Source organism: Nyctibius grandis, chromosome 23 (assembly GCF_013368605.1).
Source record: "Nyctibius grandis isolate bNycGra1 chromosome 23, bNycGra1.pri, whole genome shotgun sequence".
Taxonomy (NCBI): Eukaryota; Metazoa; Chordata; class Aves; order Nyctibiiformes; family Nyctibiidae; genus Nyctibius; species Nyctibius grandis.
In genome coordinates this window covers 8,370,300-8,385,419 of record NC_090680.1, presented here as the reverse complement: position 1 = coordinate 8,385,419, position 15,120 = coordinate 8,370,300, and the positions used below count along the sequence as shown (strand labels likewise).

The following is a 15,120-nucleotide window of genomic DNA, read 5'->3' as shown; positions in this document are numbered from 1 at the left end:
TGCTATTCTGTACAGGTAAAGTTCCTAACAGCCTGGCAGCATTGTATCTGGTTTTGAATGGCTTAGAGGTGCTTCTGATAATGTGAGAGGACAGGAGGCTGATTGCTTCAGGGAATATATGAAAGTGAATAGAGTAGATTTGTATTGTTTACTGCTTTTGGCCAGAGATGGTAACTTTCTTCTTTGAACTTTACACGTCACTTTACATTCTCTTCATAAACAAACACAGTGATTATTCTAAGACCCACATACAGTTTCAGTACTTCATATATCTTTTTTGTATGTTTCTGTGCCATATACATTTGTGTAACGCTGCTTAGCTATGTGACACAGAGATTTTTGCTAACTGAATGTTGCAAACAAGCTGCATCTCAACACTAAGAAATGTTTCAATCATTTTCAGTGAATGATTTCAGGTGGATTTAATTAAAGTGCATTTGAGGAAATGGGAATTTTTATTATATGTTTGATAGCAATTCAATAACTTTAGCTCTAGGAATTACTTGGGACGTGGCTTGAAGGCTGATTATTATATTTCAGTGGGTTATTTAGATCTCACTTGGACTTTCATTTTGGTAAATATCACGTATTTTAGACCACGTGAAAAACAACCCTTAGAATGCTTTAATGGCAATTCTTAAAATGCTTTAATGAGAGTAGCTGCCTACATAGAATCTTATTCAGGGCTTTGGGTAAAAATTCTGATTTTGACATATTTGAAGGTCTGTGTACAAATGTATTGATGAAGAAGTAGAGTTGGAGAGCTCCTCTACTCATTTAATGATGATACTTTTAACAGGAAGATGCATGGGGTGAAGAGGGTTAGTCTTTGTAAAACAGTGAACTCTGCTTTTGGTGAGAGGCTCCTACCGCTGCCACAGAACAAATACGTAGAAGTAATGATGTACAAGAGGCTGAAAAAGTAAAATCCAAGGAGTTTAGAAAAAGTTGAGTTCTAGGGCAAGCAATGCAGCTCAGCATTGTCTCTTGACCAAGTCTCAGAAGCAGCTTAGCCAGGAAAATTCCCTTTTGGCCAGTCTCTTAGGAATGTTGGAGCAGCTTGTTGACTTGCAATCTTGTTGACTTGCAGTCAGTGGAAATGATGTGTGACACGGTAATAAGCACTGCAGCAGCTTATGGCACATTTTAAAATAATCTAAAAAAATACAGCAGTTTTGATACTTCTCTACACTCCTAATGCATGAAAGTGAGTGCGAAATTATTTTAAAACTTCCATTCAGATCTCTTATCTGTATCAGAACATCTGACTGGTAAAAACACTATTACACTTCTTAGCACTCTCAAAAAAAGTTAATTTATAATATTTTAAAATTGAAAAGATAAGATCTCAAAAGAATTGCCAGAAATAAGATTGTGTGTGTGACCATGGTTGGCCTCTTTTGTATTTGTACATTATGTATATACATACTTTAAATACACTATGAAATTTTCTTACTCCATGGAACTGTTGCCTGCCTAGACCTGAATGCACAGGGTAGATGTTCACTTAGCAAGCAACCATAAAATATATACGTTTGTTCCTGATGTTTAATGCATCATCTTATATTTTTTTCATGCTGTTCAAATTCTTCTCTAAAAGCACTGGCATTTTCTCATGGGCTTTGCTATGCTGCTGTGCATTATCGTACCTTTTAATTCAAGTTTCACTGAGTTCAGTGTTGCCATCTATTTCTTTCTGTCTCCCTTCTCTAGCTTCTGTCTTCTTTTGCCCTTGTATCACACAGCTTGTCTTCCTTTCTGGGTTCGTTGTGGGCTTCACTGAGAGAAATGGAGGAGAATTTTTTTACCCTATTGTCTTTTGTGTTGAAAGCCCACTAAAGAATTAGAGTTGTACCCCACAGTTGCAAGCTAGCTCAGGCTGAGTTGTTATCTGCAAATGTTTCAGATGTAGTTTAGTCAAGTGCCGCAGATTTTTTCCACAGTCACTGAGTGTGATGAGAGCGATAAGCCTGACAAATTTTAGATTAACTGTTTAACAGTCAGAAAGATTTGTCTACACAAGAAACAACACCGTTGCAGAATTCAGTAGGTTTTGAATTTAAAATTAAGTACTTTATATTGGCTAGTGCTGAGTATGCTCATTTCTGTGGAGTCTCTTTTTAATTTATTTCACTTAGAAAACATAACAGCAGTGTGTTTTAAGGTGAGGTAATAGAGTCTGAACAGAAAATTCCGAAACAACAAGCCTGCAGTACATTTTCTGGGCTATTTCTGTGTAAGAAAATAGCACACTGCAACTCAAAGTGAAGCACAATCAATTGCGTGCTGCTCAGATAACAGGCAGATCTGGATACTAAGAGATTTACTCAGGGTGCTTTATAGCACACGTGCTTTGTTGGTATTAGCATCTCAGAACCACTGAGTTTCCTGGTGCAGCATGACAGAAAAAACTAAACCGCTTTCCTTCGCTCATGCGAGATTGCTGTCAGGCAGATAAAGCATTTAGTCACATCAGTAGCTCCTTGTGCCATCCTTGGCCTTTGGGCTGCTGCCTTGGCTGTGGCAGTATTTGTGCCAAACAGCCTTGTATCCCTTCCAGAGTCGCTCGAGTTGCTCCGCGTACAGCAGTGTTCCTTTTTGCATGCAGCTTTGCCTGGCCTGGCATGGACGTGCTTTATCCATGGCGTGGATAATCTCCAAACCAAGTGATCCTCACAAGAATTATGAGGGTGGTGACTATATGGGGAAGTGTTAACACCTGTTGATGCTATCAGTTATGCTTCTAGTACACAGATAGTATGATTTATAGTAGTGACCTCACTTGCAATGAAATTAAATATGTTTACTGTCCTAATCAGGTGCTAAAATATTACATCAACCACACCTCTGCCTTTAACAGACTGCTTATTTTGGCCATATTCTTTTGAATATTCCTTCCACTTAAAGAAAGCTTTGGCAAATGGTGAAAGCATGCTAATTGCTTCTTCCTTGTTTCATATTAATTCACTCACATTTTTGAAAAAGTTTTACGTATTTATGTACTCAGTGACTTAATTCAACTTTTCAAAAATGGGATTTATTCTTGTTCCTGAGGATTTCTGTGGCAGCTTCAGTTTCATTTATAGATGCAGATATTTGGCTTTACAGTTAAGTCAGTGTGCAGTTAACATCGGATCTTGGTAGACAAAGACATCTACAGGAGGAGGATGGAGGAAGCAGAACAGTGCTAAATAACATGTTGATACTGATGAATGGAACCATAGTGCCAAAGCAACTGACTGTTAAAAAGTAGCAGTGTCCAGCTCTATTTTTTTACCTCTATACATATCGGATTAAGTATGTTAAATCGTGTGTTTTGTAAGGATGATACAATAGCTCAATTAAAAGTTTGGGTAATAAAATCAATAAATCTATTAGCTCATAGTTTATGTTGCTACTTAAACTGACATAGGATTGACTATCCTTTACAAAGTATTTATACTTGTAAATATTCAGATCAGTTTTATTGAAATTTCTTCCGTGAGTGGCATTCTCTGGAGGCTTTTTTTTGGTTGCCTTTAGCGTAAGTAAATAGAGATAATAACCATTGATGGGGAAAATTATTAGATCTTTAGCTTGTCAACACGCCTTTTTTCATTTTTGACAACTCACATTCTGCTTTATGCAGACTGTTTTTTCTTTGTTACTTTAATTCCCGCTAACACTCTTTGTGTTTTCATTCCATGGATATATTTGTTATCTTGTATACTTGAATACTAGTGAGAAAAGAAATTAAATTGCTTTATGAGTGCCTTGAGGCATTCATCTGTGCTTGATAACTGTCCTTTGGACAGAACTGGAAGTAGTGAAATTTTCAAAATGTGGGCTGTACAGCCCAGCTGACGAGAGCTATTCATGGTTGCTGGTGTATGGAGTGTTTGTTTAGCAAAAACCAAATATAATCCTTGGATAGAACCTTGCTTAAGAGATGTTGGTAGGCACAATGGCACGGCAGTTCATAAATGGAAGATCAGAGAGAGCAGTGAGTAGACAGACTCATCAGTTTGTAGAGAGTCTTAGACTTGGAGAAACCTTGGCCATCTTCCTTCTTTTGTGTTTATATTCCATTTTCTTTACTAAGCTGTTGTATATTATGTTCATTCTTTATTTTTGCATAAATGGGGCAGCAAATACCTACTATAGAAGCAATGACAAGTGATAGGCAGTTTTGAAAGACAGAATGAGATTTTGAATTCTTCAAGCATTGCCTTCTTCCATTTTGATATTCTTCTGGTCTTTAAAATATGAGAACAAAAGGAACCAGACTGCTGGTGGAAGTTGGTGTATCAGTGTAAAATGATTTTTAAGCAAAGGAAAGGATGGAGGAAAATTCAAGGTGACATTGTGATCAACTTTCTTTGTTTTCCCAAACATCCTTGCCCAAATCTTGCACAAAGTCTGCCATTTTTTCCTTTTGGTATCCATTGTGAATAGCACAGCTACAATAGCCTTGCACAATACTCCTTGTATCTCTCAGGAAGAGGCTGATGGAGGGACGTTCAAGGAAGGGGTACTACTTCCGTACACATGATAAGCTCAGCTCCTCCAGGATTCAAGGAAAAGTAGTAGTTGCCTCCAGCTAGTTTCTTAAAATTTTATACTTGTTTTTCATGTTTAGCATATGGTGGATGAATTTATTGGCTGAACCTCACCATGTTTAAGGCAGTTGTTTTTTTTTTCTGGTCTTACAGATGAGGAATACTAAAGCACAGCAAAATTAAGTGGTTTGTCTGTGTTCCTTCTATGACTCAGCAGCATAAGTAGGAAATAGAGCTCACACTTACTCTTAGTCCCAGGAATATTTCATCCCAAGAATATATACTTGGGTCCCTGAACAATACCCTGTCCTTATATAGCTTTTAAAAATAATTATTGCACAAATCCAGAGTTGAGCTGATTGCCAAATACGATGATAGACAGTGTTTTATCTCTGCAGGCATATGTTGACAGGAACCTTTGGTTTCCTTTACTTCCTCTGAAGTGTTAAGGAAAGCTCCATTGTTAAGACTATCTGACTGTATTCTACACCTGTAGTTTTCTAAAACAGCAGCATTTTTTTGGGGGGGGGGGAGTTCTGGTTGTTTTTTTTGGTTCGTTTTGTTTTTCTTCTGATGTTTACTGTCTGTGAAAGGGGAAGTTCTGGGAGAGGAAGGGGGATAAATGAGTGAGGGTTATACTCGATTATCAAGAGTGAACTGCTAGCAGCATATATAATTTTTAGTCATGTCCCTGTGCCTTCTGGAGATCTTCAGAAATTCACATGTTTCTTCAGAAATTTTTTTTTTTTTTTGGTGTGATTTGTCCTGAACTTAGTGCATTCCTGTCTCACTTGTCAGTAGTTAATGACAGAAGTATTATCGGTCAAGGGACTTTATGGGCAGTTATGATTTTCCTCATGGTGGCAAAATACAAACAGGAAATAGTTCGGAAAGGGCTTTTTTTCACAGAATGGAGGCCTGGGGCACAAAATGTAAATGCTCGACTCTCAAAGAGCAGAGTGGAAGATCTCGTGGAAGAGCTCGGAACGTGGGTCTCCGCTTCCCTCTTTTGTACCGGAATCCCAAGACACTGTTCTGTCCCTTTGAATTAGTAACATGTATTTTGTAGGATCCCTATGTTTTATTGCAGCTTGAACATATGGATCAGAAATCTGTTTTGAATAGAACTAATTATGTGAAATGAGCTCTGTACATATGCTTTGGATTTTGCAGCTTTAATGTTTGGGGGGGATGGATTTTTAAAAGTTAAACAATTCACCTTATGAAGGCGTTTCAAACTTTCTTTTATCGTGGTTCATAAGCAGTTATGATTTGCAGTTTTGCCAGCTAACAGAGCTGTCTTTGTGCAATTAGTCTAAGTAAGAATTGTAGAGGAATTATCTGTTATTTAGTAGTAGTCTGGTATACTTCTGTGTCAGATCTATCTGGAAAATATTCTTAGCTGCCAAATGGATTTTTATTCTAGCTCTAAAGACTGTTTTTCTATCCCAAGGAACTGAGTTATATATTATGAGCTTGGAAAGTTGATGTATTGTTTATTATAGCAGGTTGTTGTTTAACAAAGTATATCTATGTGGATGCAGAAAGATTACACACTTCCTAGATGCAATGAAGAAGGAAACCCAGCAGTAACCTAATTTTTGAAATGACATAACATCAAAGATGTAGTCTGACTTCTTTTCTACTCTACGTTTGTAAAATAAAAAAAATTGTTTTTCATGGGAGATAGTAATATACAAGCATGAAAGTAGAAATGATATACATATACAGTATGTAAGCAAGTTTATGCATTTCCAAGTTGTTGCATGAGATATAATTACATCTTGCTAAAATAACTGATTGTAATCTGTGAAATCCAGTAATTATGAAGGTTCGGGGCACAAATGTATGCTTTGCTTTGTATATTTACGTATATGCTGGTTCTGCCAAGTGTATTTGGTTGGAGCTCTCCAAGTTTGGAGCGCTCTGAGTATTTTACTCCATTCATCTGTGTATGCAGGCAATAAGTTCAGGACACAGGTGTTGCTTCCACTCATCAGTCAGGCCAGTGGCAGAAAGGAAGTGACACTGCGCAATTCCTTATCCAGTTCTGTTTGCTAGACCATAGTGCCTTCCAAAAAGTAAAATTAGCTTTCATATAGTGATTACAAAGTTGACACAGCCAAAACTTATCTGTGTTATTGCATGCTGGTCATGCTTCACTTTCCTGTTTAATAGATCCAGGAGGGTAGGACTGCTTCAGACCTTCTACTCCTAGCTGCTACCGCTCTGGTTATGGTTGAGATATTGTAATATTTCCATTATTAAGCCCTGTTTTCAAATTACATATGACTGGATATTTGAAAAGTCCTTCAGTTATGAAGTCTTTGCAGTATTCTCTAGCCTGAACCCCTTCCCCACAGTTGAAGAGAAAATTGATTCAGAATATTGTCATTTACTGAAAAATAAACAAACTCAGGCTTCGGTGTCTCTATTTTAGAAAACTTGTTGATGAGGTTTAACTCCAAAAGACAGATTAATTTTGAAATCAAGAAAATGCATCTTTCTTCTGATTAACCAAAAGACGTTTAGTGATTCAATAGACCTTTACAAGTTTATACTAAATGAAAATTTAATTTTTATATCTTAAGTGTTCTGGGGTTGGTTCAAACCTTGTTGGTTCTTCAGTAGATCTGTCACGTACAAGCATGTCTGGCAACAAATAATAGAGTATGACTGAAAAACTGGTACCTCAGAAATCAGGTTCTACAAGGGGTTTGAATGGCATCAGTTTGAGTTGGCAAAAGAAAGTTAACAAAAGCTAAATATGAATCATAGCAAAAACATCAAGTAATAGGTGTTGAGTATGTTGCAGATAATATGGAAGTGACCTACACTGTGCATTACATAAAATGCAGTTGATATAGCATCATTTAGTGTTAAAATATTCTTAAATGTTAACCACAGTAGCTATTATATTCTGGAGAATTATCATCTTGGCAATTTGGTATAAAGAGGCAGTGTTGTTTGACTTTGATTTCTGAAAGATAAGGTTTTCCTCATCAGCATGAAACCCATTCTCTCTACAGAAATAAAGGAGATGTTTGTGCTCTGTACCAGGTATAACACAGCTGAGGAAAGTATAATTTTAAACCCCAAAGGCCAGCTGCTGAGGTGTTAAAACCATTGTTTCTCTATAATTTGGATAGCATTTTTCTGAGGTGTAGCTCCAATGTGATCACTTAAGATATCTCTCCTCTGCTAGAATCTAGTGAGTCAAAGTACTCCAGAGCATGTATCTGCTCAGCTCTTCTGTGCGACTGGGCTGCCAGTACAATTGTCCCTCTGCCACTCCAACAGTCTTTGCTGTGACCAGGAGAAAAGCCTGTTATGGTCAGAGATGCAAACTGAGTTGATAAAGATGGGTTTGTTTACAGTCTCGTGGTGGGAATGAGACATAAAATAGGTGATTCAGGTTCACCAGTTATTTGGCTTCCATTAGCGTTATTCACCAAAATACCAAAGCTGATGGTTTTGGTTGAAGATTTTCAAATAAATAGGACTTGAGTACCTTGTCTTACACTTACAAATGGAAAATAAGATGGAAATTTTTTGACACTGCTCCATCTTTAGATGGCGGGAGAAAAAGGAGTCATCGTAACTTAGAAAATGGAGCCCCACACACTGCCAAGTGGATAAAGTGGAGTATGTGCTTCTTGACATGCACTGGGAAAGCCCTCCACAAGACAGTAAAAGTACACGTGCTAAAATGGATGGACATTCTCAACATTCACAGAAGAGGCGGGGAGGGAGAGACAGTAGGGAGAATCAGCTGTCCACCCCAATGGCGTCATCTCTGCACTTTGTATAATTCTTGAAAACCATTCCTGAAATCATTGAGCTTTGTATCTCTGTCTCAATAAGTTACTGAGATCTGGTATCACATAAGCGTATCTAAGCAAAAATGGTGCAATATGTGCTTTACAATTTTAAAGAAAAAATATATGTGAGAAGTTAAGACATTATTTATCGTGATTATTTGATACCAAAGAAGGAGTAGAGATAATCTGGTACAGCAAGAATCAAAATTAAGGAGGAAACGCAGCTACCATATATATAAATGATCAAGAATTTGCCGTTTTCTGCTGCACATACATGCTGTGGTGTGTGTTCTGGCACAGATAAAAGTTCTAGATGGTTTCAAGTTTCAGCTTTGCAGTCGGATAAAAAGAAGGTATCTTAGTTTGATAGTAAAACATTTTTTCTTGTTTATACAAATACAAAGAAAACATCATTTGACTTCTTTGTTTTAACCAACTTGTATAACAAAACAAAAATGTGTTGATGCATTTAGTGACTGGTGCTATTCAAAGAGGGAAGGAACAGGCTTTGTGATTTAGATACAACCATTGGGATGCATGTCTATACTGTGTATTTGCTGTCCAGTTCCTACCAGTTATGACCTACGAGGAACGGCTGAGGGATTTGGGGTTGTTTAGCCTGGAGAAGAGGAGGCTCAGAGGTGACCTTAGTGCAGTCTACAACTACCTGAAGGGAGGTTGTAGCACAGTGGGAGTCGGCCTCTTCTCCCGGGCAACTAGCGATAGGACAAGAAGACACAGCCTCAGGCTTTGCCAGGGGAGGTTCAGGTTGGACATTAGGAAGAATTTCTTTTCAGAAAGGGTCATTAGATATTGGAATGGGCTACCCAGCGAGGTGGTGGAGTCCCCATCTCTGGATGTGTTTAAGAAAAGACTGGACATGGCACTTAGTGCCATGGTCTAGTTGACAGGGTGGTGTCAGGGCAATGGTTGGACTCGATGATCCCTGAGGTCTCTTCCAACCTGGTTGATTCTGTGATTCTACCAGTTGTTGGTTCTGGTCACATACTGTGCAGCTATACCTAACGGGCAATGCATGTGCATGGACGTGTGCATACAGGCACACACGTGCTCCCCTCTGGGCAAGTAAACGCCCCAGATGGCACCTGTACATGACTTAATCCCTTAGTTCACTACAGGGTTCAAGCCTCACGAATCCAACAAGCTTACAAGGTAAATTTGTACCTGAAAAGAGCCTCTGCAGCACGGTACATTGCTAAGGTAGACAGATACATGGTGCACCAGGCAAGGGAGAGCTCTGTTCAAACTTGCACCGAATCACGTTCCCATCTGTCCTGAGTTACAGAAAGCTTCTTGCTTAATCTTGGGTCTAGGGCAGGCTGAGGAAGCCACATTAAAATAGCTGTTGCTTGCTCTCTGCATCAGACTTGAGTTCTGAGGAGTAAAATAATAAAGAACACATGTGTGTAATTAAAGTACAAAGGAAAAAGGAAGGGGGATAGCAAGGAACAAATCCAGAAAATAAGGAACAGTTGGGCATCATAATTATAGACATCTGATTATACTGGAGGAATTAAAGGACTCTGAAAGAATTAGCCCTACAACCATTCTGAATCTTGAGGGGAGGGAGAGTGTATTCATCAGGGGGTTGGTTGGTTGTTTTAAATTACTTGTGTTTTCAAAATAACTATCGTAGTTTTCCTGGTAGCAAAACCTATCATAAAATCTGCAACACAGCTTCCACAGGGATCTCTAAAGTGGTATACAAATTCAGTTGAAATAATTACTGCTTCAGTACTAAGTTGAGTGTTCTTTTAGGAAGAGCCCAGGAAATCTGTTCAACTATTTTTTTGAGATTTTGAGCATTCTGAAAGCTATTTGATATGCATGTGTAAAAATCTGTCTTAATATTTTCATGTGGCTAGGGACTGATGAATAAGTTCGAATTTATTTAAAATACTGTCTATAAGCAGTTACAAATTACTTGATTGATAAGCATTTTTTATGTTTTTCATTAAATTGTTTGAGGCACTATTAAGTAGTACCTGAGATCATGAAAGGTGAATGGGCTTGACACAGAACACTTCTAACTCATTAAAATACTTCATTAAAATACATAAGAATACAAATTCTTCATCAGAAACTGCTCAGTCTCCTGGGTGTCTCTATTTCATATATCAGGCAGGAAAATAGCCTTTTTTTTTTTACCGCAAGGATAATCTAAGGAATCACCAGAAAGAAACTCTCATAATGATTGCTTCACCCTTTTTCTCTCTCCTCTCCTCACCATCTCCCACAGATTTTTCCATACAAAAGGATTATTTGCATTTAAGGATACCATGTTCTTTGCACTATACTAAATGGGATTTCTGTGCCAAAAATGAACTAATTTTTGATTAACTGATACACGTCTGGAAGGCTTATGGAAGTGAGCTGGTAGCAAAGCAGCTTGATTTTTATTTCTAACATGCCACTGAAAACTGAAAGCAAGTTTTAACTAAAGAGAAGGCATTTAAAAAGAGAATAGGAAGAAGCTGCAGTAAGGGAAAGCTGGAAAGAATAAAAAGAACAAAATTGTCATAGGAAAAAAGAGTAAACCTAGTCCTGTGCTGTGATTATATTTCTAGAAACCTGGACTGAAATAGGTTTGATGTCATATCAAACTATATTTTGGGTTTTTTTTTTTTTATGTGAGTGGGTTTTTTCAAACGTATTAGCTGTCTAATTAGTATTAATTCCTGCTTCTGCAATGATTAAATGAAATAGAAATGCACAAGCTTAATCTTTATGGGGATCAGAAATGTATCTGGAATATGCAGTTGAGAACTCAAAACTGTTTTGTTGCTGAACAAATGATGTTATATTCATGGACACTTAAGGTAAATATATCCTCAAAAGTGCATGGAAACACGAAATACTGATTTGTATTTCTCTGATGTGTTTTCAGTTGAAAGCTCAGTGTTTTTCTTATGTCACACAGTGATTATTACACAAATATGCAGGATATATGAGATACTGAAAGACTGAATTTATTCCATTTTAAGGATTTGATGTGATTTTTTTTTTCCCCCTACTATATCTGCAGGAGAAACCTAACAAAGCTGTCCCTCATCTTCAGCCACATGCTAGCAGAAATCAAGGCTATTTTCCCAAATGGCCAATTCCAGGGTGATAACTTCCGTATCACCAAAGCTGATGCTGCAGACTTCTGGAGAAAATTCTTTGGAGATAAGTAAGTACGAACATTTTGCAAAATCCTTAATTCTTCCTAATTATAAGCATGAAAAAGAATGATATTTTCAAAAATCCAAATAAGGCTTATAAATATGTGGGTGGGCATTTTAAAGGTAATTTCTTGTCCAAGTCTTTAAATTGACTGAAATTGCTAAATTCATTATTAACAATGTTTTTTTTTTTTGCAATGTTGTAATGTGCTCAAAGGATGCATAAAAACATACGGGCAGTTCTGTCAAGGGCACTTACACTTAATCATAAATTAGACTACATTGCATGAAGTTAATTGGTTCCATTCTAGAGTGAAGATAATATATTGTTTTCATAATGTACATGGCAAATCATGTCCTTTCATATTATATATATATTCTACAAAGGATAGCTCTAAACTCTGAATTAGGAACTTGATACTGGTCTCATGGACAGTATGTGTCCTTATCCCATCTTTAACTTTCTAACTACTACAATATTTAGTGGTTTTAAAGTAACTGAAATAATGTTTTTGTCCCTTATTATCAAAACTTGTTTTTACAACTCTACTACCTATAGTGTAGTCATAGGGGACTAATGTTTTCTTTGTTCACATTCAGTTACAGAGGGAGACAGAATAACTGGAGATATGTCAGAAAGTTTAATCAAAAGCAGGTTTTGGAGAACCTTATTGTTCAAGAATGGGTCATAAAATGAATGCTAAGTGTGACTTGTAGATATGTGATTAAATCCTTACAGCAAATGAAATACTGAATATGTAAAAGTAGGCAGTGTGGATGTGGGGTTTTTTGTTTGTTTCTGGGAATTGATTTTGTTTATGATACAGATATAGACTAATAGGAGATGTGTAACTTCATCACTTTCTCATATGGAAAGTTTATTAGTGTAACAGTGACATAAGAGGAAAGAGGCGAGAGGTTTGTATATTTTACAATATAATAAAGCAGTCATTATGGTCATCAAGTCTGATATCTTGCACAGTGTAGGCCATAGCAAGTCACAGAACAATTCCTGCAACAGCCTTTCTGAGCCAAGAGCAGCTCTTTAAAATAAGTCTGTCATTCTCTATTTAGCATACCAGCATAGTAGGTTGGCACTTTTGCAAATTAATTTTGTTCAGCGTGAATTTACAACAGTTTCACTTCCTTTTTTCTTTTTGCTAGTCTAAACACACCTACTGCTAGCTTCCAGCTTTCTGGTTTCATTATAGTGTTATCTGGTAAGATAAGCCTTCTAACAAATTTCTTTCCCATTTAGATAATGTTAGAGTGTGATCAAGTTGTTATATCAATCTTCTTTTTATTAGAGGAAAAGAATCTGACCATGTTTTGTGTTATCCATTTTAATGTGAAGATGATCTTCAAAATACCTACAAAAGTTCAGATAAAGTTATCTGAAGGATTAACTTACGTGACATACAGAGGTCTCTGTCAGATGGGGCTTTTAAAAAAACATGTCAGTCAAAAAAAGAAAAAAGGAGCTTTGAAAAATTGACCAATGATCATCTTTGCTCAGTGTTTCTGTTTTCTCTTCCTCTCCTTTTCCCCTTTGCTTAGCAGCTCTCAGAATTTAAATCTCCTTGTGGTCCTTCTCTTCTGTTGGGCTCTGTCCTTAAATAACCTTTACCAGCTGTCTTGATTGCAAATTGCATTTCTGTCATTGGGATTTACAGATCTTGTCTTCTGCAAGCTGCTGCTTCTTTCTATCATTTAATCTTAACCAGTTTCGTCAGCTTCCCTGTTCACTGTCTGTTTCTCTTTGTATTTCTCTACTACCTTGTACTTTCTGTGTGAGATTCAAGTGCTTCTCTTCAAGTTTCCTTCCAGTGGTCCTGCCAGTTTCCTTTGGGAGATGGCACAATAGATGGGTACTTGAGGTGTCAGACAGTAGGACGCTGTAACACATTAATAAGTTTTTATAAGAACAAGGTTGGTAAGAAGAATTTTTCAACTGCATCGTCCATCTGAACAACTAAGCTCTAACCCTTGTCTTTGTCTTGTTCACATTTGACTCTTCTCTTTCCTGACTCATCCCCTGGAGCACTTCTTTCTAATCCTTTTCAGGGCCCCAGAGCTCTTGCTGTGCCTTTTTTATGCTTTGTTTTTTTTCTGTTTATGTAAATTTCTTCATAAAATGCAACTTTAAATATGAATTCTCAGTACTAGCCCTCTGACCTCCTCCCCTCTCCCCGGATGTACTTTGATAGTGGTTTTTTTGGTGGGCTGGCTGGTTTGTTTTTTTTTTTGTTTGTTTGTTTTTTTTTTTGTTAAAGCATGCATGTACCAAAAATGCCTAGGAATCAAGGCAGTTTTGGGACATCCAGTTACATATGTAACCTTGGTCATCTAGTATAGGCTGGAAGTTTTTTGAGCTCTGTCTTGTCAGGTGCTTTACTTTCAGACTAGGTAAATAACTGCTGTTATTAGCGTTCCCAGTTCTTTTTTTGATAAACGGAGCTGTTTTGGTTACCTGTCTTCTAAGCAGTGAACAGTTGATCTGTGCTTGTCAGCCTTGTCGTTATCTCAGGTTTAGTTAATTATGCTTAAGTAACTGTAAAACATGTAACAGCATCTTTGTCAAATAGATGAGAAAAAGGTTTATTTGACATTATGTTTAATCTCTTTGTTAACCAAAATGCCTGAAGCTTTTTAAACGTTATTTTCTAATCCATTGAGAAATATGTGGCAGGTGTGCCTGTGAGCTGCATCTTTTACAACAGGCCTGTTATGACAAATTAGTTTGCAAATATGCTAGTGTTACTTCCCTAGAATCAGAGCCTGCATAAAGATTTTGGGTGTTGCAAACAACTGTTAAAATCTGATTCTAACCTGACCCCCTAAAGACAGACCTCCAGGACTATCTGAAACCTCCAGCTCTGGTTAGGTGTGCAGTGCAATGAAGGAGCGCAGGGAAGAACTATTTTGTATGTCCCCTGGCTGCATCTCTATTTTACAGGTCAAGCCCGACTCCTCACTTGTTTGCTAAAAGCAGCCATTACTTTGAGGTCACTAAGTAATGCTGCTCAAGATTAGACTATAAATAAAAAGTAAACTGTGCTGGATCTTGGGCTTCTGATGGATAAACTGTAGCACAAGAAATAATTTGGATGCATTGTTTGATCTGATTGGAAGGAGAGATTTGGAACTATTAGATTAAATTATGATTTTTTTTTTCAGCATATTATCATAAAAATAATCTTCCTGTTTCTAAACATAATGAATGGGAAGCTCTTATATAAACCATTTTCTGCCTTGATTTCTTTTGGAAATGTTGTCATTTTTTTCTTTTTTTAATTTGAAATATTCTGACTAGGAAGAAAGAGGTCAATAGTCATTTATGTTTTTAAGTTGACTCTTTGGCTTTCAGTTTTTAAAAATGTGACCTACACTTCCATTTACAGAAAGCAATATATTGCAATTTGCTGAGGAATAAAATCCAAAAGATACAATTTCCAAGAGTGCGGTTTGTAGTTTAAAAAAAAAAAATATCTGTATCTGATTTCTTTCCCTGCTCTTCCCTAAGGAATGGGGAACTTCTGATTTTGTTGGTTACATTTGTCTGTGTGAACACTTGCT

At 37.1% G+C, this 15,120-nt stretch overlaps 1 protein-coding gene across 1 annotated transcript in view; it reads left to right on the top strand.

The window, feature by feature from the left end:
• CBLB (Cbl proto-oncogene B) overlaps nucleotides 1-15,120 on the top strand; it is a 144,343-nt gene that overhangs the window by 56,400 nt on the left and 72,823 nt on the right. Inside the window, exon 4 of the mRNA XM_068417339.1 lies at nucleotides 11,406-11,552. Within this exon, the coding sequence (XP_068273440.1) occupies nucleotides 11,406-11,552 (147 nt within the window). The remainder of the gene's footprint in view (nucleotides 1-11,405; nucleotides 11,553-15,120) is intronic.